The following is a 21,478-nucleotide window of genomic DNA, read 5'->3' as shown; positions in this document are numbered from 1 at the left end:
TAGCCACCAAAATTTTTGGCTGATGTAGGAACTTTAAAAACAATTGACATGCAACGTGATTACCCAGTTTAAGACTCTTTAAATAGTCTGGATGAGTAAAGGACTCAAATACTATAAATGAGCACCTTCCTGTCGCTTGCAAATTCTTTCACTCCTACCAATCATACAAGTCTTCTGTAAAAAGAAATCTCAGGTTTCCCAGTAGTAAAGCAGTAGCACACTTGCTTTGCCAACCAGGATAATTCGCTTCCAAAGTAGATTACAAAAGTGTCACTTTGGCAGATGTCACATGACAGGAACAAAATCAGTATCAAAAACTAGATGAGCCGGACTCCCTTCTTCCTAGCCCCCTTCCCACAGAAGTACACCTTTCAGCTGTGTTCTATTTCCAAGTACACTTATTCACATAAAACCCAGATTTCCCTCCATTCACCACACAAAGAGAGTTATTTCACTCTTTCTATGCCAGTTACTGACATCAGAAGTGTTAAGTCATTACAATGAGGTTACAGAAAATTATGTGAAATACATGTTAAAGAAACAAATCCAATATGATTTCTATTCCTATTTGGTTTCATGCCATGCCTTTCAGTTCATGGAAGATTATGTTGAGAGCCGCAAATGCACAGTAACTCATCAGCTAACATATCTTTTTATTCTTTTTAGTTAGGATGAGATTATGAGACCTGGATTCACAAATTCAGGCAACAAAGCCATCTTTGATATTCACCTTTTTCTTTATTAAGAGATGGTACTAACTGAAAGTCCTGCCTTCTCCCCCATGCTGCCACAAAACACTTCATATCCTCCTTTGGGGTAGCTCAGTTTATCTTTTAACAATAGGGAAAGACAGCAGCATGTCACATGGCATGGTGGCATATGCCCATTCTTTCTATGTGGCTGCAGTTGCTGTATATACTTGATGAAACAAATGCAAAGCAATTTTGTAAGCTTCTTAACTACCCCTCCCTCAAATATCAATTAAAAACAGAGCAAACATTATCAGACCAAGATTTCTTGATTTCAGAGTCGTTCCCAGGCTAAGCAGAAAGTAGATTTTATTTGTTCTCCTGGAAACATCAGAAAAATCCTGAACTAAAAGATAGGGGTAAGCCATGTCCTTGTGAGTAAAATCCATGGACACGATGATTCTATAAAAACTGCACAAATAGGAGCCTTCAGCTTTCAGTTTGGAAAGGGACAAGGCTTCTTAACATCACTGTTCCCTCACTGCACCAGATGCCAGTCCAAGCTACAACCAACACCTGCTTTTTTGCCCCCCATCCCAACAATGCCTGAGCAAAGGCAAGGCTATTTCCATCAATGGCCCTCCTTTTCCCTTTCCCATATCCCACCTATGCCAAAACGCCAGGCAGAGCTCAGCTCCCCAACCCCCAAATTCTGCCCAGGTGTCAGCCCCAACACTCCCCTCCTCCCCCCCCCGCCAAAAAACAAACAAACAGGGTAAAGGTACCAGCCCGGCTTCCCACCAGTACTACGTCCAGAGGTCTGCCCCAACCTATCCTCTGCCGCAAAACTTTGTCCATGTGTCTGCCCCCCATATACTATGTCCACCCGCCAGTCTGAGGCCAGGCCCATACAGTGTCCACATGCCAACTCCAGCCCAGCCTGGCCCATCCCAAGTGCAGGGGCCAGCCACTGCCCTCACCCACCCTCTTCCTTCCAATACCGTGCCCAGGTGACAGCCCCAGCCCCCCCCCACCGTGCCCAGGCTCCCCAGACCACTCACCCATATCGTACCCAGACGCCAGCCCCAGTCCCCCAGTGCCAGTGTTCAGGAGCCAGCCCCAGCCCTGCACCCCCGAACCATGCCCAGGTGCCAGCCCCAGCCTCAGCCCCCCCTGACCCATGCCCAGGCGCCAGCCCCAGCCTCAGCCCCACCCCCAGACCCGTGCCCAGGCGCCAGCCCCAGCCTCAGCCCCACCCCCAGACCCGTGCCCAGGCGCCAGCCCCAGCCTCAGCCCCACCCCCAGACCCGTGCCCAGGCGCCAGCCCCAGCCTCAGCCCCACCCCCAGACCCGTGCCCAGGCGCCAGCCCCAGCCTCAGCCCCACCCCCAGACCCGTGCCCAGGCGCCAGCCCCAGCCTCAGCCCCACCCCCAGACCCGTGCCCAGGCGCCAGCCCCAGCCTCAGCCCCACCCCCAGACCCGTGCCCAGGCGCCAGCCCCTGCCTCAGCCCCACCCCCAGACCCGTGCCCAGGCGCCAGCCCCAGCCTCAGCCCCACCCCCAGACCCGTGCCCAGGCGCCAGCCCCAGCCTCAGCCCCCCCCCCCAGACCCGTGCCCAGGCGCCAGCCCCAACCTCAGCCCCCCCCCCAGACCCGTGCCCAGGCGCCAGCCCCAACCTCAGCCCCCCCCCCCAGACCCGTGCCCAGGCGCCAGCCCCAGCCCCCCCCCAGACCCGTGCCCAGGCGCCAGCCCCAGCCCCCCCCCCAGACCCGTGCCCAGGAGCCAGCCCCAGCCCCCCCCCAGACCCGTGCCCAGGAGCCAGCCCCAGCCCCCCCCCAGACCCGTGCCCAGGAGCCAGCCTCAGCCCCAGCCCCCCCCCAGACCCGTGCCCAGGCGCCAGCCCCAGCCCCCCCCCCAGACCCGTGCCCAGGCGCCAGCCCCAGCCCCCCCCCCAGACCCGTGCCCAGGCGCCAGCCCCAGCCCCCCCCCCAGACCCGTGCCCAGGAGCCAGCCCCAGCCCCCCCCCCCCCAGACCCGTGCCCAGGAGCCAGCCCCAGCCCCCCCCCCCCCAGACCCGTGCCCAGGAGCCAGCCCCAGCCCCCCCCCAGACCCGTGCCCAGGCGCCAGCCCCAGCCTCAGCCCTCCCCCCAGACCCGTGCCCAGGCGCCAGCCCCAGGCCCCCCCAGGCCCGTGCCCAGCGTTGCCGCTCAGCAGAGTCAGAGCTTAGCGCCTCCACCCGCCAGTTACCTGTTAGCAGAGCGCCCTGCTGTTAAGCGCCAGGAGCCCCCTCAGGTTTCCTCCTCCCCCGCCCAGGCCGGGGCCCCACGCGCGGAGCCGCGGCGGGGCAGGAAGCGGCGGAGCCGGGCTCCCAGGGGCACAGACTTGCCCATGCACATTCCCAGCCTGAAACTTTCACACACACTTTCCAGCCCCACCCAGCCCCGGCAAACCCTCCGCGGCGAGGGGCACCGCTCGAGCGGCGGCGAGGGCACTTACCTCCCTTCCCCGCGGGGGCCGCCTCCTCAACCCCTCTGCCACCTCGGGCCCCTCTGCCGGGCCCTCGGTGCGTCCCGAGCTGGGCTCCTCCGCAGGCAGCCAGCGGGATGAGCTCATTGGAAGCAGGCGGCAACAACAACCGCCGCCTTACGCAGTCTCCCTACGGCCGCCTCCCTCCCCCGAACGGACAGACTCCTGCTGGGGGAGGGGAGAGAGCTCCTGAATAGCACCCAGCTTACGCCAAATACGCCCGATGCTCTGCCTTGCAGCATCCCACCTCCGGTCCGGGGCTGGGCCCGTGAGATCCCTGAGCAGCCCCTCTGCGGGGCTGCGTCTGCAAACAGAGCCCTGCCCTCAGGGTCCAAAGTTACTACTGCTTGGAAAGAGGCAACCCATAAGGGAGCTATTGGGAGCGATGAGCAGCGCTAGTGGGACTCAGCCAGGCTGGTTTTGCTGTAGCGAGGGTCCCAGCTAGGGTTTGCCTTGCCCGTCCTCCTATCCTTAACATCAGCAATGCAAAACAGAAGCCAAATGCAAATTTAAAAGAATAAGGCTATCCGATGGGGTCACCCGGGGAAAAAATCATTTGCACCCGGACTTGTGGGTTGCCCGCTGCTGTTAATCTGTGAGTTATCATGTTGTTGTTACCTTCTCTCAGTGTTCCATGTTATGAACTTGTGTATGATGCTTGTTGTAATTATACCTTCTTAACTTTCCTGCACTGCATGTTCTTGTTCAGGTGTGTGTTGTATGTTATATCTGTGTTCTAACTGGTGTGTGTGCCCTGGTGTTCACTGCTGTCATATGTCACACATTATCAGTGCTATAAAGTAATACACCATAGCCAGATAATTTGGATAGTGCAGATTACAAAAAAGGGAAGATTTTTAAAGTCTCAGTGAAATACAGTGCAAAAATTCTTCATTATTAGAGGATGAAACTTCAAAAACTGCTTTAAAATCAACCCAAATGTGATGGTATCTCCCTCCAATCACTGAGTCTTCACAGGCCTATGCTGTTTGTTTCTGTTTCAATTCAAATATATTTGTATCACCTTTCATAACGTCTTAATACTTTTTATTCTATAATCCTGTTTTCTCCCATTTTTATTTTTGTTTGTTTGAAAGCAAGTAGGAAGCTTTGCAGGGGTTCCCAAAGCTTTTGCTGGCCTGACCCCATTTTAATTAATTATTTCCTCCTGGGACCCTAGACACTAGGGAGGACACCATTTAGACGAACTACATGGCATCCGCTGTACAGTATGACCTCACATGCACTGTATGTGTGAGGTGACACCTCATGTAGGACACCATTTTCCCCTTCAAAATGGCATCTTCCACATAGCATGACCTCATATGTAAGGTGCACGTGATGTCAAGCTCTGTGGAGGATGCCATTTGGTAGAGGAAAATGGTGTCTTCCACAGAGTATGACCTCACAGGCACCACACAAGAGAAGTCATGCTGAGTGGAGCAAAATGGCATCCTCTGCACACTGAGGATCATCAAAACCTCATCTCCTGATACTTCAACACCATTTGGGGTCACAACCCACAGGTTGGAATTACTCTGTTACACTGAACATTGAAGAAGGTGGGTTTGACCTACCATGTAGCTATTATAGTTGGCAGAGGCAGTGATGACCTATGGCTAAGATTGCCCAACACTTTATTTTCACTGCACAGAATGGACAGTGGTCACGGAATGAAATGAGGTCATGTAGTTATTGAGGCTATTATCTGTACACCCCTTCCTTCATTTGTTGCAGAAGTTGGAAGGTGTGTAGCGAATAAGAGAGCTGAAGGAAGAGAAAAGATAAGCCAGAGAGTGGATTTGTAGAGAGTTAGCGGGGCTGGGAATGTGTGTGTGAGAGTTGAATGCCATGCTGGAGAACTGGATTCTATCATTGCCTCTGCTGCAAAGTTCCTGTGTGCTGCTGAGCAAGTTGCTCGAACTAGACATTCCACAAATGGCCACTATCTGTGTTCTCCTCATTTTCTGAATGCCCAACTTGAGACTCCTGGTCTGATTTGCAGAAGTACTGAGCCTTCACAACTGCAACTGAGGTCAAGGGGAGCACTATTCTGAACGTACTGATGTACGGATGTATCTAAGGACAGCCTAAAACAGTCTGAGCCCAGGGCGTGAATTGCTACAATCATTCTAGTAAGGTTTTAACTCTGAAACACAAGCTACATCTTTACTGCAAAAATAGGTGTGTTTTTACATTGAGATATCTAACTCGAGATAGCTATTTTGATGTAAAATCCTTGTGTAAACAAGGTATAGGTAGCTTTTACCTCAATGTAACAAGTAGAGGCCAACTCTGTACCCCCATCTGCGGGTTACTTTAAACAAGATAAACACTATAGTGCCTTATCAGCAGGTGATGGGGAGGGATAGTTCAGTGGGTTGAGTGTTGGCCTGCTAAACCCAGGGTTCTGAGTTCAATCCTTGAGGGGGCCATTTAGGGATCTAGAGCAAAAATTGGGGATTGGTCTTGCTTTGAGCAGGGGGTTGGACTAGATGACCTCCTGAGGTCCCTTCTAACCCTGATATTCTATGATTTATCTGCACTAGGATTTACATCAGGATAGCTATTTCGAGCTAGATCTTGATGTAAAACATCTTTTTTGTACAGTGAAAACATAATGTTAGTGATGGCAATTTAAATGTCATCATTAGCTATTTCATAGTTGATAATTTTAGCAGAAACATCCATCTAATGTTCTAATCCCACAATCCCAAACTGCCTCCCACACCTCTGCAGGTACCACAAACCCCAACTATTCCCTGCCTAGATACCAATTTCACCCCATGCAATTTCTACTATTATGCTATTATTCATTATCAATAAAAATTTTTGCAGGACCTTGAAAATGTGGAAACAGAGGAAAATAAACTGAATTTAATATAAAAAATAGGGGATTCCTGTGCAGACTGAGTTATTAATTTTCATCTTTAATTAATTAAAAACATACTTTTTTAATCTTAATGAAGCTGCTGAATAACCATTAGAGTGCCAAAACATCCAGTTTGCCACGGTGTACACATAGCCTTTCCACTATGCCAGTAAAAGGTTTAGGATAGAGCCCATGGATGTGTTGATAAACATGTCATAGGATTATTTACAAAAGTTACACCCCACCAGAATATTTAAACATGAATGCCATATGTGGTAATAGAAAAACAAAACAAAATAGAAACAAGGAGTGTTAGTGTCCTAACCATGATGCAGTTAAATTTTATCTGCTGCTTGTGTTTTCATTTTGACTTTCTCTAACAGCTTAGTAGCTGAAAAATTATCCCAAAATAAGGACAGGTTGTTGTGCACAACTCACCATATGGCTGGATACAGTACATCAGCTTCTCTTCCTTCCTGTAGAGAATCATTGTTGATCACATTCCATTCCCTCCATTTTGCTTGTGTGATTGGGCCTATCTCTGGAAAAAAGGAGATTTTCTGTCCCTCAAAGGAGATGTCTTTCTTGGATCTGGCAGCCTTTACAATTCTTTGTGTCTGAAATCTGAAACAAGAAACCACGAGACTTACAAGTCCAGTGTTCTGTGATGTGTTCCTGGTCAGGATCCTGAAGTATTGCTGAATAATGTGATAGTCCTCTCTATCTAAGTCAAGGAGCTTTGGGATACTATTAAGAATAAAGTCAATTGGATTTAGGTCCTGCTGTTCCACAGGGAAGCTCAAGACCAGATATTTTTAGCTGTAGCTTGATTGTGAAGGTTCTCTACTTGTCTTTCAGTACAGTAATACGTTTGATCACAAAAAAAAAAAAATCTTTCCTCTCATCAGTAGCTTCCTCATGGGAGGAGTTGTGTCCAAAGCTGTTTTTCCACTTGCACTATTTCCCCGTCTGCCCCTTCAACTCAGTTGTTCAGATAATTTGTCTGAGCCAATGGATTTTCCAGCTTTGTTCCACAGAGGTTATGGCTCCCCTTATATCCTCAAATTTATTATGCAAGCTCTCAAGGTTTTTAAAGAGCTGTTCTGATCACCAAGAGCCTCATCCTGAGATGATAAATACTGCAGCAGACTGACTAGCAACATGGGGGCCCAGGGAGCTAAGAAATCGGATTTCTTTGCTCTGTCTTTGTCCATTTTCACTAAATTTTTGCTTCTGATTTTGGGCTCACATCTTTAGCTGCTGTTTCAGTTCTATTTCTTTTGGTTTTGTTGGGCTATTTTTTAGATGCAGCTGCTTTATTCTGCCTAGTTCCACCCCATCTATGTACTTTTTGTTAGAAGATTGTTGACTTACTGAAAATTTCTTAATAAAATATATTTTTATTGACTTTACAAGAGAAAAACACAAAAATGAAAATAAAACATAAAATAAAGTTACAAATAATATCTTTGTTAAACTACTTTGTGATCGGTAAATACTATGACTCCAATCCTGAAAGCTCTTCTGCATGACCAGATCCCTGTGCAGAGTCTCAGTGACTTCAGTAGTAACACCAGTCACACATATCAAGTGAGTCATATGCATGAGGATTTGCAGAATTGCAATTCATCTCCTGCAACACTTTCTCTATACGGAATACACGCAAATAATTATGTATATGAGTAAGTGTTTGCAGGAACAGGCAGCAAATTTTAAGCTCCTGGAGGCAGAATTTATCTTTTTTGGCTTTAGCATACCATGCAAACCTATGGCACTGTATAAATAATAAAAATAATAAACATTAACTAAAAAACTCTAAATGTCACTCTGTTTGATAATTTTTTCCAATTAATAATGTGCTCCCTACAGTTTCTTTCATCCTCTCTTTTCCAGTTCTGATACCTCTGTTGCTTCTCCTCTCCCAACCCTTGCTCCTGTTATGTCTACTCTTTCCCAACCCCCTCCAGTTCTCTGTTCTGTTTGCTCTGTGTACAGGTTGGCAGCAAAGTGAAATTTACCAGAAACTTGACCTCTGTGCAAGGCCTGGCCTGGCAGACAGCACTTCAGAGAACAGGGTGCTAGTAAATTTTGCTTTACTGCCAGTCTGCCAGCACTTCATTTCTGCAAGGCATACAGAGGAAAGATAACAAATAAAACCCTGTCATTACACCACAGGAATTGTTGCCCTTAGGGGATAAAACTGTATTTTGTGGGTGTGTATGCCTGCCTACACCCAAGTTCTTACATTTTTCTATTTAAAAACTCATCTTGAGCTAGGGTCAACATCAATGATCACACACTGGAACAGTCAGTGCTTGGAAATAAACTAAGAAAACTGAAAACCTCATAAAATGCTCCAGAACAAAAGCTGACAATGAATATGGCGCTTAAAGCAAAGTCAAGTCAGAAATACTGTACTGCAAGATGAGACTTAAGTGGCCCATCATATTCTCTTTTTCCTTTTTTGAGTTAATTGCACATTAATGTTAATTCTTTATTTAACTTTTGTACATTTTTTGTAGGCTGGGTTGGGGGTGGGGTAGGCAGTGGTGTTTTTTGTTGTTGTTGCTCTTATGAACCAGAAAAGAAGCAATGGGTACTAAACTTCTCTGAAAAAAAAAAAAAAGAAATTAAGTGTCACTATTCAGTTCATGCAAGTGTTACAATCCATGAACACATACAGCCAGAGATATTCTGGTCAGAAACAGCCAAATACACACATAAAGCGTGAGAAACAGAACCCACGATCTTAAGTTCCAGATATTATAGGGATCTACCGCAGCAGGCTAGAGTAAATCCTCTAATTTACCTGGTCACACAGGGAACATATAATGAACTGGCTAGAGTGTATATGTACTCCACTACCCACTATTGGATGGAGTAAGAGTTGCTGGACAGTGTGTCACATGTCCTACATACTGCTGACACTTTAGTTAAAGTAGCAGGACCTGTACTTCCAGAGCAAGTGGGATGTGGGTTCTATTCCAGGGTGAAGCTCCAAGAGGCCATGGTTTGCAGCATAGTGACCACAACCCTAAATTCCTAGGTGACCATCAATATATTACACTGTAAACACTTTAACAAATTTCTCACCTTCCATCCAGTAGAGGGAGTGCAAAAAAGCTAGTTGATTACAGAAGTTCTTGCTCACTTTCTGCAGTGGGACTAAATAACATCCGAGTAGGGGGACTGGTTTGTGGTGGCAATTTACATAAGTTAGTCTGTTACGGAAAAAGACAAAAATAATGAATTTATTGTAAAAAATACTAATTCATAGATACCATTATTTTAATTAAAATCTCTTTTTATTGGAAAATTAAATTGTTAAGATATACTTGATTGCATGTAACTCATGGCAGCTGCCTGTTAATGAACGCACCACCAGTAGCCTCCTGCTTGGAATACATGAGCCCCTGTGACAAATCATGGGGTCTGTGAGATTTCCTACTTACTCTTAGTTTTTCCACGCAGCTCAGGTTTTAACTTGGCAGCCCTCATCTGCCTCATCAAATGGATCACCTGACACTGTTATATCTGCTTGCCTAGATGCAAGAGTCTTTAAGCGGTAAAAATCATTAATAAATATTTTAAAATGTGAAAATCATTGAATCCATGAGTCCTAAGGACAAAGCTACATCCTTTCTGTATTCAGTCAGTAAGGGCTGATCTGGGTGCTCAGATTCCTAAAGGACTAAGTGGGCTAAATTTTGCTGTAGGTGATTATCTGAGGACAGGATTTGGCTCACTGATTTTAAAGTCCTTTTATCTCCAGTGATTGCATGGCTTTCCCTATTCCTGCTAGAGTAGTTAATCTATTGCCTTTTGCCACTCTAGAGATTCCATCGCTTTGGAAGGGCTACTAGAAGAAAAAGCAATATAACAACACAATTAGTGGCAGCAAAGTTATTACAAAATAAGGCTATAACAACAAGATATCAAGAACATGATCAAGCCAATCGACTGGAGTCATCCAGATTCTATGCTTTGCTAAAAGAAAAGGAGTACTTGTGGCACCTTAGAGACTAACAAATTTATTTGAGCATAAGCTTTCGTGAGCTACAGCTCACTTCATCGGATGCATTCAGTGGAAAATACAGTGGGGAGATTTATATACATAGAGAACATGAAACAATGGGTGTTACCATACACACTGTAACCAGAGTGATCACTTAAGGTGGGCTATTTCCAGCAGGACACGGGCGGGCGGGGGGGAGACCTTTTGTAGTGATAATCAAGCTGGGCCATTTCCAGCAGTTGACAAGAACGTCTGAGGAACAGTTGGGTGGAGGGGAATAAACATGAGGAAATAGTTTTACATTGTGTAATGACCCATCCACTCCCAGTCTTTATTCAAGCCTAAGTTAATTGTATCCAGTTTGCAAATTAATTCCAATTCAGCAGTCTCTCGCTGGAGTCTGTTTTTGAAGTTTTTTTGTTGAAGAATAGTCACTTTTAGGTCAGAAATCGAGTGACCAGAGAGATTGAAGTGTTCTCCGACTGGTTTTTGAATGTTATAATTCTTGACGTCTGATTTGTGTCCATTTATTCTTTTACGTAGAGACTGTCCAGTTTGACCAATGTACATGGCAGGGGGGCATTGCTGGCACATGATGGCATATATCACATTGGTAGATGTGCAGGTGAACGAGCCTCTGATAGTGTGGCTGATGTGATTAGGCCCTATGATGGTGTCCCCTGAATAGTTATGTGGACACAGTTGGCAATGGGCTTTGTTGCAAGGTTCCTGGGTTAGTGGTTCTGTTGTGTGGTATGTGGTTGCTGGTGAGTATTTGCTTCAGGTTGGGGGGCTGTCTTTAAGCAAGGACTGGCCTGTCTCCCAAGATCTGTGAGAGTGATGGGTCATCCTTCAGGATAAGTTGTAGATCTTTGATGATGCGCTGCAGAGGTTTTAGTTGGGGGCTGAAGGTGATGGCTAGTGGCGTTCTGTTACTTTCTTTGTTGGGCCTGTCCTGTAGTAGGTGACTTCTGGGTACTCTTCTGGCTCTGTCAGTCTGTTTCTTCACTTCAGCAGGTGGGTATTGCAGTTGTAAGAACGCTTGATAGAGATCTTATAGGTGTTTGTCTCTGTCTGAGGGGTTGGAGCAAATGCGGTTGTATCGTAGAGCTTGGCTGTAGACAATGGATCGTGTGGTGTGGTCTGGATGAAAGCTGGAGGCATGTAGGTAGGAATAGCGGTCAGTAGGTTTGATATAGGGTGGTGTTTATGTGACCATCGCTTATTAGCACCATAGTGTCCAGGAAGTGGATCTCTTGTGTGGACTGGTCCAGGCTGAGGTTGATGGTGGGATGGAAATTGTTGAAATCATGGTGGAATTCCTCAAGGGCTTCTTTTCCATGGGTCCAGATGATGAAGATGTCATCAACGTAGCGCAAGTAGAGTAGGGGCATTAGGGGACGAGAGCTGACATGGCTGCTACTCTGAAACTTGTCATTATGCTTTGCTAGGCTCCCTTCCTCTCCTTTCCGTTCCGTATCCTCTTCTCAGTATCAAAAAACTGATTATATCTAGAATCTTGATCAGGAGACAGAAATTATTAGATGAACTTTGCCCTATATTTTATCTTGGCAGTCTCTCACTTATGAATCTGATTTCACAAGGAATGATTGATATCTAAGGAGGAAATAAGAGATGTATAAGATCTAGTGACTTGCAGAATTTCATTGCTTATGGATGGTACATACACGGCAAAAGCAGTGCATTTACTTAGCATTGGCCCCAGTTCAGCAATATTCTGAAGCATGTGCTTAAATGCTTTGCTGAATAGAGATAGACTTAAAATGTGCTTAATCTTAAGAAGGTGCTTAAGTGCTTTGTAAAAGTGAGGCCTTAGTGAAGAGTGTCAGTAGTACTAGCTCAAAGTTTCTGCTTTGGGACATACCAAACACACATATCTAAGAGATGAGCAGATTACAGAAGAACATCCATGGTACAGAGTTTAGAAGAAAGTCATGCTCCAAACAGGAGGAATTTCTTGAACCCAAAGTTTATCACAAACTTACTGTATGTGACATTTTTATAAGTACTCAAAGAATAGTGAAGACTGATGGATAAACATCAGAGTAATGGAAAGGCAAATGTTTTCAATTTGAAGAAGCAACAGTTATATGTCTGGAAATCAATTAATAAGTGGAAAACTCTGCTTCCAATTTATTTTCAGTAGTGCCAAATGATTTTGATTAGTAGAAAATTAAGCCCTATCCTGAGGAAATTCCCCAGATGTAAAAAAATCTTTGAGTCTCCTTGAAAAATTAGAAGCACTGGAAACATTTAACTGAAAAAATAATCGGTAAAACTGTTAACAAGGACAACCATGCTTATGAACAATGATGTTTTATAATTCCTACAATTTCATTTTTGCCTTTCAGGAATTAGCCACATCTGTGGCATGGGTCCAACATACAGATGGGCAGGGTAGATGTGTTCATTTAGATTTCTAAGAGTCTCTAGAGAAAGAAGGTCTCAAAAAGGGCCCTTTGGACTTTCTCAGATGTAACAAACGATAATCCATTCTTATGGTTATGTTAATTTAGTCCTATCAGGGTGTAGTTGAGAAGTTCATTGCTACCATGATCCTTCCTCCCTGCCAGTGATTGTGTCCATCAGAAAGCCATACTGGAAATAAATGAGGGTTGGGGAGTATTCTTTCAAAGATTTGTTACAAATACTTTGTGTTTTTTTTATATTTGTTTTTGATTTTAGGGACAAATGAAGGATCCCAGATCGTAAGCTGCACGGGAAAGAGAAAGTTCAGTGCCCTTTTGGTGGTGGCTGGAGGCATGATGTCTATGTAGGGCAGAAGAAATCCTTCAAGTGAGCTGGGGAAAGCGCACACAGCAATGATCCCTGCTGCTCCTTCTGAAAAGGTGTAGCATTCTCTCCTCCCAGTACAGTTTGACACAACTGGTCACAGTGGAAGGAAAGTCATAGGCATGCCCCCAGCGCACTCACACACAGTCCTCTATACTATGTTTAACAGCAATAGACACCACCAGGATCTAAGCCCTTAAACACAGTCTGTGACACACAAAACTCAGTCGACAGGACCAAAAACCATGTTCTTAAAGATGGATGGGGGAAGTTCCTGGGTAAGGTTTGGGGGTGGAATTTTTTCTTGAGTTTTCCTTTTCTGTTGTCTGCTGGCTGAGATTAGTTGTTACTGTCACAAACCAAGACATAGGCAGTCTTGCCTACTAGTCAGAGCTGGAGTCAGCGTCCAGGAACAGCGCCAAATGTCAGAGTCAGGAACCGGGAATCAGGGCTGGAGTGGAGTGGAATGGACTGGACTAGGCTGGGCTAGGCGGGAACAAGGCTGGCAACAAGGCAGGATCAGGGCTGGGGAAGACAGACACAGAAGAGATCACAGCTGCAGGCATGGGCATTAAGCAGCCAGAGATTGGTTGTTGCTGTTGGGCTTAAAAGTGGACTTGCTGACTTCAGCAGCCAATAAGACAGCCCTGCTGTGGCTCAGCTGTGCTCATAGGCTGCCTAGACAGAGCCGCTCGGGGGCAAGTGGGGCAATTTGCCCCAGGCCCCAGGGCAATATACTATACTATACAAAAGTATTGCAACTTTTTTTTGTGGAAGGGGCCCGCGAAATTGCTTTGCCCCAGGTCCCCTGAATCCTCTGGGTGGCACTGTGCCTAGAGACTAGGTAGGTGCAGCTGCAAGCCATCATTCTTGACAGATACTTCTATTTGATTATTCTATGCTACTCTCTTGGAGAATTAGTTTGATTTGTGTACCAGTATTAATGGTGTAGGGTGGTTACTGTAAGTCTAGTTATTGCCAGGTTGCTTGCACCTTCTGTTTCAGTGCTTTTTTTAGTACCAAATTTAAATACATAAATAGAAAGACAAGATAAATGCAGCCAGGAAATGTGAAAGGAAAAGTGCCATATAGTCTTGCTCAGTCTTTCTTTCCTTCTGTGGCTTTTTTAAATAAATGTGCCATCAAATCTGGAGAAAATATGTTGCTGAATGTAAGAAGTGACACCACATCTATTGTATCCAAAAATCATCTAATCTAAGTTAGCTTCAGAATCTTCTTAATGGTATTTAAGATGACTTTCCATCATTGCAAAGATTCCATTAATTACATCAAACTCCCACACAATTTTTAATCCTATGTTAGTGTTTCTGTTTGATTAAGAAGTTTATCAAGAGCACCATTAATTTCTTTAATCATCAGTCCACATGCGTATCTGCAATAAGGTCCCATATACGATTATAAATAGCTACTTGCAATATTTAGTCCGTTGCTCCACTGAGATGTATCTAGAAATTTATTAGTCTTGAAGGAAAGACTGATCTTCTTAGCTGCTAATACAGACCTTGGACGCCATTGTTTCTGATATATAGAGAGAGATCATCATCATCTTACTAATTCTACTAGCTTCCTCAGTGAAGCTCTTAGGCTATGTCTACAATGGCAATTGAATGACAAAACTTTTGTCTTTCAGAGGAGTTAAACCTTCCCTCCACCCCCCAGAAGACAAAAGTTTTGCCGCGACAAGTGCTGGTATGAACAGTGCATTGTTGGCAGGAGCACTCTCCTGCCAACAATGCAAACACCACTCATTGGGGGGAGGAAGTTTTTTGTTGGCAGGAGAGCCGACAAACAGTGCTACACTGCCCAATTTTTAGCGGCATGGCTGTAACGACACAGCCGTGTTGCTAAAAGCTGTGTAGTGTAGACAAGCCAATTTTGACCTACTAACTTTAGAAAATATAAATTCCAGTTTTCCAACAAGTCTTCTAAATCCCTTAACCAGAGGGCATCTTCGGTCCTGTAGAGCTGCTGATGTCAGATCCATGTAGTTTCTGAAGTTAACAAAGGCCTCCCTTCAACACAACCATCTTGAAGCCCGACCTCCTGAATGCAGCCAGACTGAAAATGCGTCATACAAATACATAGAATCATAGGACTGGAAGGGACATGAAGAGGACTAAGTATTATCTAGACTATTCCTGACAGGTGTTTGTCTAACCTGCTTTTAAAAATCTTCAATGATGGAGATTCTAAGGCACTTTATTGCAGTGCTTAATTACCCTGACAGGAAGTTTTTCCTAACTGTTCAACCTAAACCTCCCTTGCTGCAATTTAAGCCGATTGCTTCTTGTCCTATCCTCAGAAGTTAAGGAGAACAATTTTTCTCCCTCCCCCTTGTAACAACCTTTTATGTACTTGAAAACTGTCATCATGTCCCCTCTCAGTCTTCTCTTCTCCGGACTAAACAAACCCATTTTTTTCAATCTTCCCTCATAGGTCATGTTTTCTAGACCTTTAATCATTTTTATTTCTCTTCTCCAGACTTTCTCCAATTTGTCCACATCTTTCCTAAAATGTGGCTCCCAGAACTGGACACAATACTCCAGCTGAGGCCTAATCAGCGTGGAGTAGAGCGAAAGAATTACTACTTGTGTCTTGCTTACAAAACTCCTGCTAATACATCCCAGAATGATGTTTGCTTTTTTTGCAACAGTGTTACACTGTTGACTCATATTGTGTGATCCTTGTGATCCACTATGACCCTGAGATCCCTTTCCACAGTATTCCTTCCTAGGCAGTCATTTCCCATTTTGTAAGTGTACAACTGATTGTTCCCTTCTAGGTGGAGTACTTTGCATTTGTCCTTATTGAATTTAATCCTATTTATTTCAGACCATTTCTCCAGTTTGTCCAGATCATTTTGAATTTTAATGCTATCCTCCAAAGCACTTGCACTTTTGTATCTTGATGTTACAAAAAAGAACTTCTGAAACAACAGTTAGAAATAAATTAATGGCAGAGGAGAAACTGGACCAAATTCAGACTTGGTGTAAATGGGTGCAGTCAATGAAGTTGTGTCTGTTTACATCAGTGTTGACTTTGAACTGCTATATCCAACCTTCAATAGATCTACATGCACCAGTCTATGTTAACTCTGATAGTGACTAGAGCAGATTATGAAGAAGTGCTGCTGAGAAATCATTTTGCCTTTTAAAATGTACATATTTATTATAGGCACGAAGTGTGTGAAGTAATATCTTTTATTGGACCAACTTATGTTGGGGAGAGAGACCCATAGAAGAGCTCTGTGCAAGCTCAATAGCTTGTCTCTCTCACTAACAGAAGTTGGTCCAATAAAAGACATTACCTCATCCTTGTTTCTAATATCCTGGAACCAACACTGATACCACAACACTGCACACAAACATTTTATTTTGCGTTTTCATAAATCTCCTAAAATCTCACTGCCTGCATCTCCCTCCAAAATACCTGTATTATATTCAAATAGTTTGATGTTGAGATTGTTCTGTTAGAAATGTATAATACAATGGGATCTGCAAAATAGCATGATTCTGAAATCTACTCCTCTGAATTCAGTGCCAGTGTAGTATGTTTGCCACTAATTTATTTGGATCATATTTCATTTGTAATTAACTTGTTCAAATATGAAGATTGTATGTGTGGGTAGATACTAGGAATGGTAAGAAGAAATGTGATTTCCCCCTTCCCCTCCCCCCCCCATAAATGATGTGGTATATAGGTTTATATTTCATTTTTTGGGTCAAGTCCTCTGTGGTTTGTGTAAACCCTAGCATGATACTGAAAGAACTACATCTTTCCTTTTAATGCTTGCTCTTTAAAATTGTTGCAATAAAATTTGTGTGTGGATTAAAAAGAATGGCTCAGTGATAGGAGGATACTATAATGTCATCACTGGACAGCTCAACTGGTGGAAGCTGTATAAATTGTAGGCGAACAGCAACATCTTGTGGCATAAAAAAGGCAGGTATAATTAACAGCTAATGTTAATCTTCTCTGAAGTGCAGTTATAGCCATGTGGGTTCCAGCACTTTAAAGAGACAATGTGGGTGAGATAATATATTTCGTTGATCCAGTGAAAGATATTACCTCACCCACCTTGTCTCTCTAATCTTTTATCAAAAGATTCTTTAGACATGACTGAATCAATAACATGTCCTTTGAATAATGTCCACTTAACTCTCAGTAAATAAGAAAAACAAGTTTAAAATTAGCCTCTGCTAGAGTCTGAAGTGCTCCCAAAAACTTCAGAATCTTAGCCTCTCCTCTTTTCTTAGTCTCCTTTCCCCTTCCCTCCATTCCCCTCAATCCACTTTATTAATGTAGCACCTTAGGGCCCTAGTCACAGACCAGGTCCTTGTTGTAGTAGGCACTGTACAAACGCAGAATAAAAAGACTGTCCTTCCATTTTCCAATCTCTTGTTAACAAAGGCTTCTGGAGCACTAGACTGAACCTTCCAAAAGTAATTTTCCATGACAAACACAATAAGATATAGAAAGTGCCCTAATATTTGAAGGTGAAATAAATTGTTTAATTAATCATTTATGCTCCAGTGAAGAGTAAATTGTATTGTTGTATAATCAGAATATATATTTTCCATATCCCCAAACTAATAATGAACACCAGAGTATTTGTTAAATACTGAATATGAAGACCTAGACCTCTCAAGATCATGTAAGATCTTGAGATCAGTGAGATATGGAGTCAGTTAACAGTGTGTATCCAGTACCATCAATAATAAACAGGGCTGTCAGAGAGCTGAATCCATCAATCTCAGCATGTGTCCACTGCATAAGAGGAAACCAGCCACTGAGTAAAAGGAAGACTATAATTTCTTTGTCTCAGTAGTTGCAGAAGACTGTGAAAATGGATACCAAGTACCTGCCTAGTATAATAAAGTCTTCTGTAGAAAACTGACTTGGCGGCTCCCTCTCTATCCAGAAAGCTTGATGCCCTGGAAAGCTAGAAAACCAGAGGCAAGACTGATAGATCATTGGCAGTATGTGAAAGATCCCACCGTACACACCCTACACCAGAAAAACTATGTATCATGGCAATACAAAAATGACCACTGGGAAGTCTGCTAGACCAGCACTCATCCTGTAAATACCAAAGAGGACAGGAGAGGGTAGTCTATGAGCTGCAGAAAGGGAAAATAAGGAACAGCAGCACCCCAAGGAGTGTCAACCAGGGAGGACAGACATTTTTGCAAGAATGCATTATTGGGCTCTCAAAGCATATTTACCTGCTTGACTGTGAACTTTTTATGGGGGTTATGTAACAAGAGACACAATTACAATATAAATTACACAGAAAAAACTGGAATTAGAACCCTGATTGAGATCCCAAACCAGACCTCTGCCACTTCAACTAAAGGAGAGCTTAGTTGGGAGTTATAACAGGTGCCTTATCTTATACGTATGTGGACCAGTCACTAGAAGATGATGTAACACACACTTTACAGTGTATCTTGATCTGTATATATATTTTTAATATTGGGGGAAGGTTCATATGCTGGGAATGGCTTTGTACTTTGGTGTTCATTTTTTCAAGGTTGGAAGCATGAGCTTGACAGACTCAAGGGGATACGTTCTTATGTAAAGCTGTTTATATTTTTTTATTAATAGTTTCATGACTTAGATTTTTTTTCTCATTCCATCTGTGGGAGAATGTCAAATTGTTGTCTATTCTTCTATAAGTCTTCAATGAATCCATACACTTAAATTACAATATTACATATGAATCAAAGACTTATTCCAATATTACTAAAAGCATAGTTTTATGGTTGCTGCCATACTCCATCATATCTCCATCATGAACTGACTAAACTATGAATTCCCTGAGCTTAGAGACAGAGCCATTGCCTTGTAAAGGGTAAAATTCATACTTGTGCATAAGGCCAGCACAAGGCCTATGCATCACTTAAAATCTTCAAACAGGACTAATGAGGGAATTAAGCAGACCCTCTGAACAGAGGTAAATTTCACCTTCAGTAACCAACTCAGTATTTACTGAATTCCCTTGGTGGTTTTTTCCATGGAATTCATTGGTACTTGGCTTGAGGTCTTACCCATTTGTGTAAAGTGTTTTGAGGTTTATAGATGACAAACCACTATAAGAATTAAACTATAATATATTGCTGTTATTCCATCTGTCAAGATGATGAAAGAAAATCAGGCAGGGGGAAATATATTTGTCATGAAAAGTTAAAAATGAAAAGGACATTGACAAGAATATTTCATTTTTGTTCACTCTGCATTGTTTATAGCAATGGTCACCAACCAGCTGATCGCAATCAACTGGTCAATCCTAAAGAATCTCCCAGTCAATTGTGATCTCCGGTGGTGCAGCTGGGCTCCCTGACTGCCCCAGCCCCACACCGCTCCTGGAAGTGGCAAACGCGGTCCTGTTGGGGGGGAGGCAGGGGTCTCCCTCCGCGCACTGCTCCTGCCTGCAAGCACCGCCCCTGAAGCTCCCATTGGCCAGGAACAGGGAGAAGAGCTGAACAATCCTGGAAGTTCAAAAAAATATGCAAATTTCTCTGTCATTTTCATACATTGTCAATAAGTTGTTTAGTTATTATTTTAAGTAATATAAATAAATAATAAAGTCCTTATGCCCTTAATTCTGTTGGCATATGGTTCTCCTTGTGTCCCTTTGCTTCCCTTATCAATTTTCTACAGTTCCTAGCTTCTGATTTATATTAATTGTGAAAAAAGTTCAACCAGCTCTACTGCAATTAGTGATTTAGCAGAAGTGAGTCGAGACTGGGACACTTGTGCCCATCCTTTGACTGAAACGTCTATCCCATCTCACCCCCTCTTTGGACAGTGGAGGCTAGGTTGTGGGCGGTGGGAGGGGTCATTACTGGGACTGAATCTCTACTGCATTACAGCCCCTTCGTACTTCTCAGGGTGCACACAGTGACCATAATCTGGCCACAAATGCCCATCAGGTAATTCCCCTTCTGAAGGGGAATTCCTTGCAATGTATAATTGCATGCAGCTAGCTTCTTTGCTTGTGGTCCCCTCCTCCTCCAATATAGAGAGCAAGGGGAGGAAGGGGTATGTTGGGAGCAGGGAGAGACTGTAGCAGTGCAGAGCTCCACTATATCACTCCTCTACCGGCATAGGATCCATTAAAGACCCTAAATCAGTGGTGCAACTTAGAACAACCTAGCAGCAACTCAGTTGCATTGGGGCTAGCCAGCGCTCAGAATCAGGGAGACTTACCAACTCTTTGGTACCCTCCACTCCCTCTCTCCTGCACAGACCATTGCTTTGGCTCCCACTGATTGTTCCCCAAAACAGCCGTTAACTCCACTTATAAACAAATCAAAGTTTATTTATGGAAATTAGAAAGAGGGAGAACATAAAAAGCAGATAAAAAGTAAACAGCAGAGACTATGTCTACGCTAGACAATAGGTAACGGGAGTCAAGATAAATCTTGAAGAGACAATTTTTTGACTGAGCAGAATTACAAATTTTACATCACAGTAGTGGAGGTATGACTGTGACTGCTTCCATGGCTACACTAGCGAGTTTACAGCAGTGCAGCTTCACCCGCCACTTTGTAGCAGTGCTAGAGCAGACACGCTAAGGGGATGGGAGAGAGTTCTCCGGGAGCTGTGTTTGCAGGAGAAGCTCTCCCACCGACATAGCGTTAGCCACACTGGCTCTTAGGTCAGTGTAACTTACGTTGCTTGTGGGTTGGGTGGCTTACTCAGATTCCTAAGCGACATAAATTATATCGACCTAAGCTGTAGTGTAGCCCTCGCCTCAGTCATTTCATACATTCTCTTCACCACTACTCTAATCCCAAAATATAGTTTTGGGTCTTATTCTCCTCTTGAATTTAAAACCATTTAAATCAGGATTAACTCTACCAAAGCCTGTTGATTATACTTATAAAAATAGAAAAAAATAGAAGAAGCACTGGCTCCTTTATTTTTGCAAGTGGAAGTCCATCATCAGCACCTTTTGGACGTGACATTAGCTTCTGGGAGGGGAAGAGAGATTAAAAACATAGGAATTTATGCCACTTCAGCAATGAAGGAGAGCTTCAGTGATGGATTAATTGGTTACTGGGAAAGTCCCTCCAGACAGAGGGATTTCCGGGGTAGCTCAAAGCCAGCATAGTAACTTTATGCCCCCCAGTTCCCGGCTCCTGGTACAGGAGGCATTCCCAGAGGAAAGTAAGAAGACCAAGGTACCTCTAGGTGATCCTTACATTCTGGAAAGGATCCTTGGGACCTCTGATAACTGGGTGTAATTTAGCACAGTCCTAAGGCTCTAAATTGTGCCAGAACTGAACAGGGGAGTGCAGGGACCAGGAAGCGGCACCAGAAAGAGGAAATCTGTAAAATCTGTCCTTGGGGGAATTCTGTGCCAAAAACTTAAAATTCAGTGCCCAAAATTTAAAAATTCTGCACACAATATTTTAAAATTCTGCAAAATTCTGCATATTTTATTTGTCAAAACAACACAATATAATCATGCAAGTTTCAATTATTTTGGTAATTTATTTCAAAATAGCTGTTGACAAGTAGGTCTGTAACAAT

The 21,478-nt window shown here is 43.8% G+C and overlaps 1 protein-coding gene and 1 long non-coding RNA gene across 9 annotated transcripts in view; one reads left to right on the top strand and one right to left on the bottom strand.

Annotated features, from left to right (window-relative positions):
• The window catches only part of TANC1 (tetratricopeptide repeat, ankyrin repeat and coiled-coil containing 1), a 216,154-nt gene extending 209,380 nt beyond the window's left edge, over positions 1-6,774 (bottom strand). For 4 of the 8 annotated variants that reach the window (XM_073305541.1, XM_073305549.1, XM_073305547.1 and 1 more), the window contains exon 1: positions 3,186-3,275. Coding sequence is in view for 1 of the 8 variants with exons in the window: in XM_073305550.1 (XP_073161651.1) it covers positions 3,186-3,302 (117 nt within the window). In the remaining 7 variants the exon portion in view is untranslated. Of the gene's footprint in view, positions 1-2,936; positions 3,103-3,185; positions 3,384-3,424; positions 3,534-6,525 lie in introns of those variants that run through there. The other 4 variants (XM_073305546.1, XM_073305545.1, XM_073305550.1 and 1 more) reach the window with 4 other exon arrangements.
• Positions 3,398-19,500, top strand: LOC140895564 (uncharacterized). Its single transcript, XR_012154265.1, has 3 exons — positions 3,398-3,810; positions 12,809-12,972; positions 19,186-19,500. It is a non-coding gene; the product is annotated as an uncharacterized lncRNA (long non-coding RNA).
• The last annotated feature ends 1,978 nt before the right edge of the window (positions 19,501-21,478 follow it).

This window comes from Lepidochelys kempii, chromosome 11, assembly GCF_965140265.1.
Source record: "Lepidochelys kempii isolate rLepKem1 chromosome 11, rLepKem1.hap2, whole genome shotgun sequence".
Lineage (NCBI taxonomy): Eukaryota > Metazoa > Chordata > Testudines > Cheloniidae > Lepidochelys > Lepidochelys kempii.
This window is presented reverse-complemented; position numbering and strand designations above follow the sequence as displayed.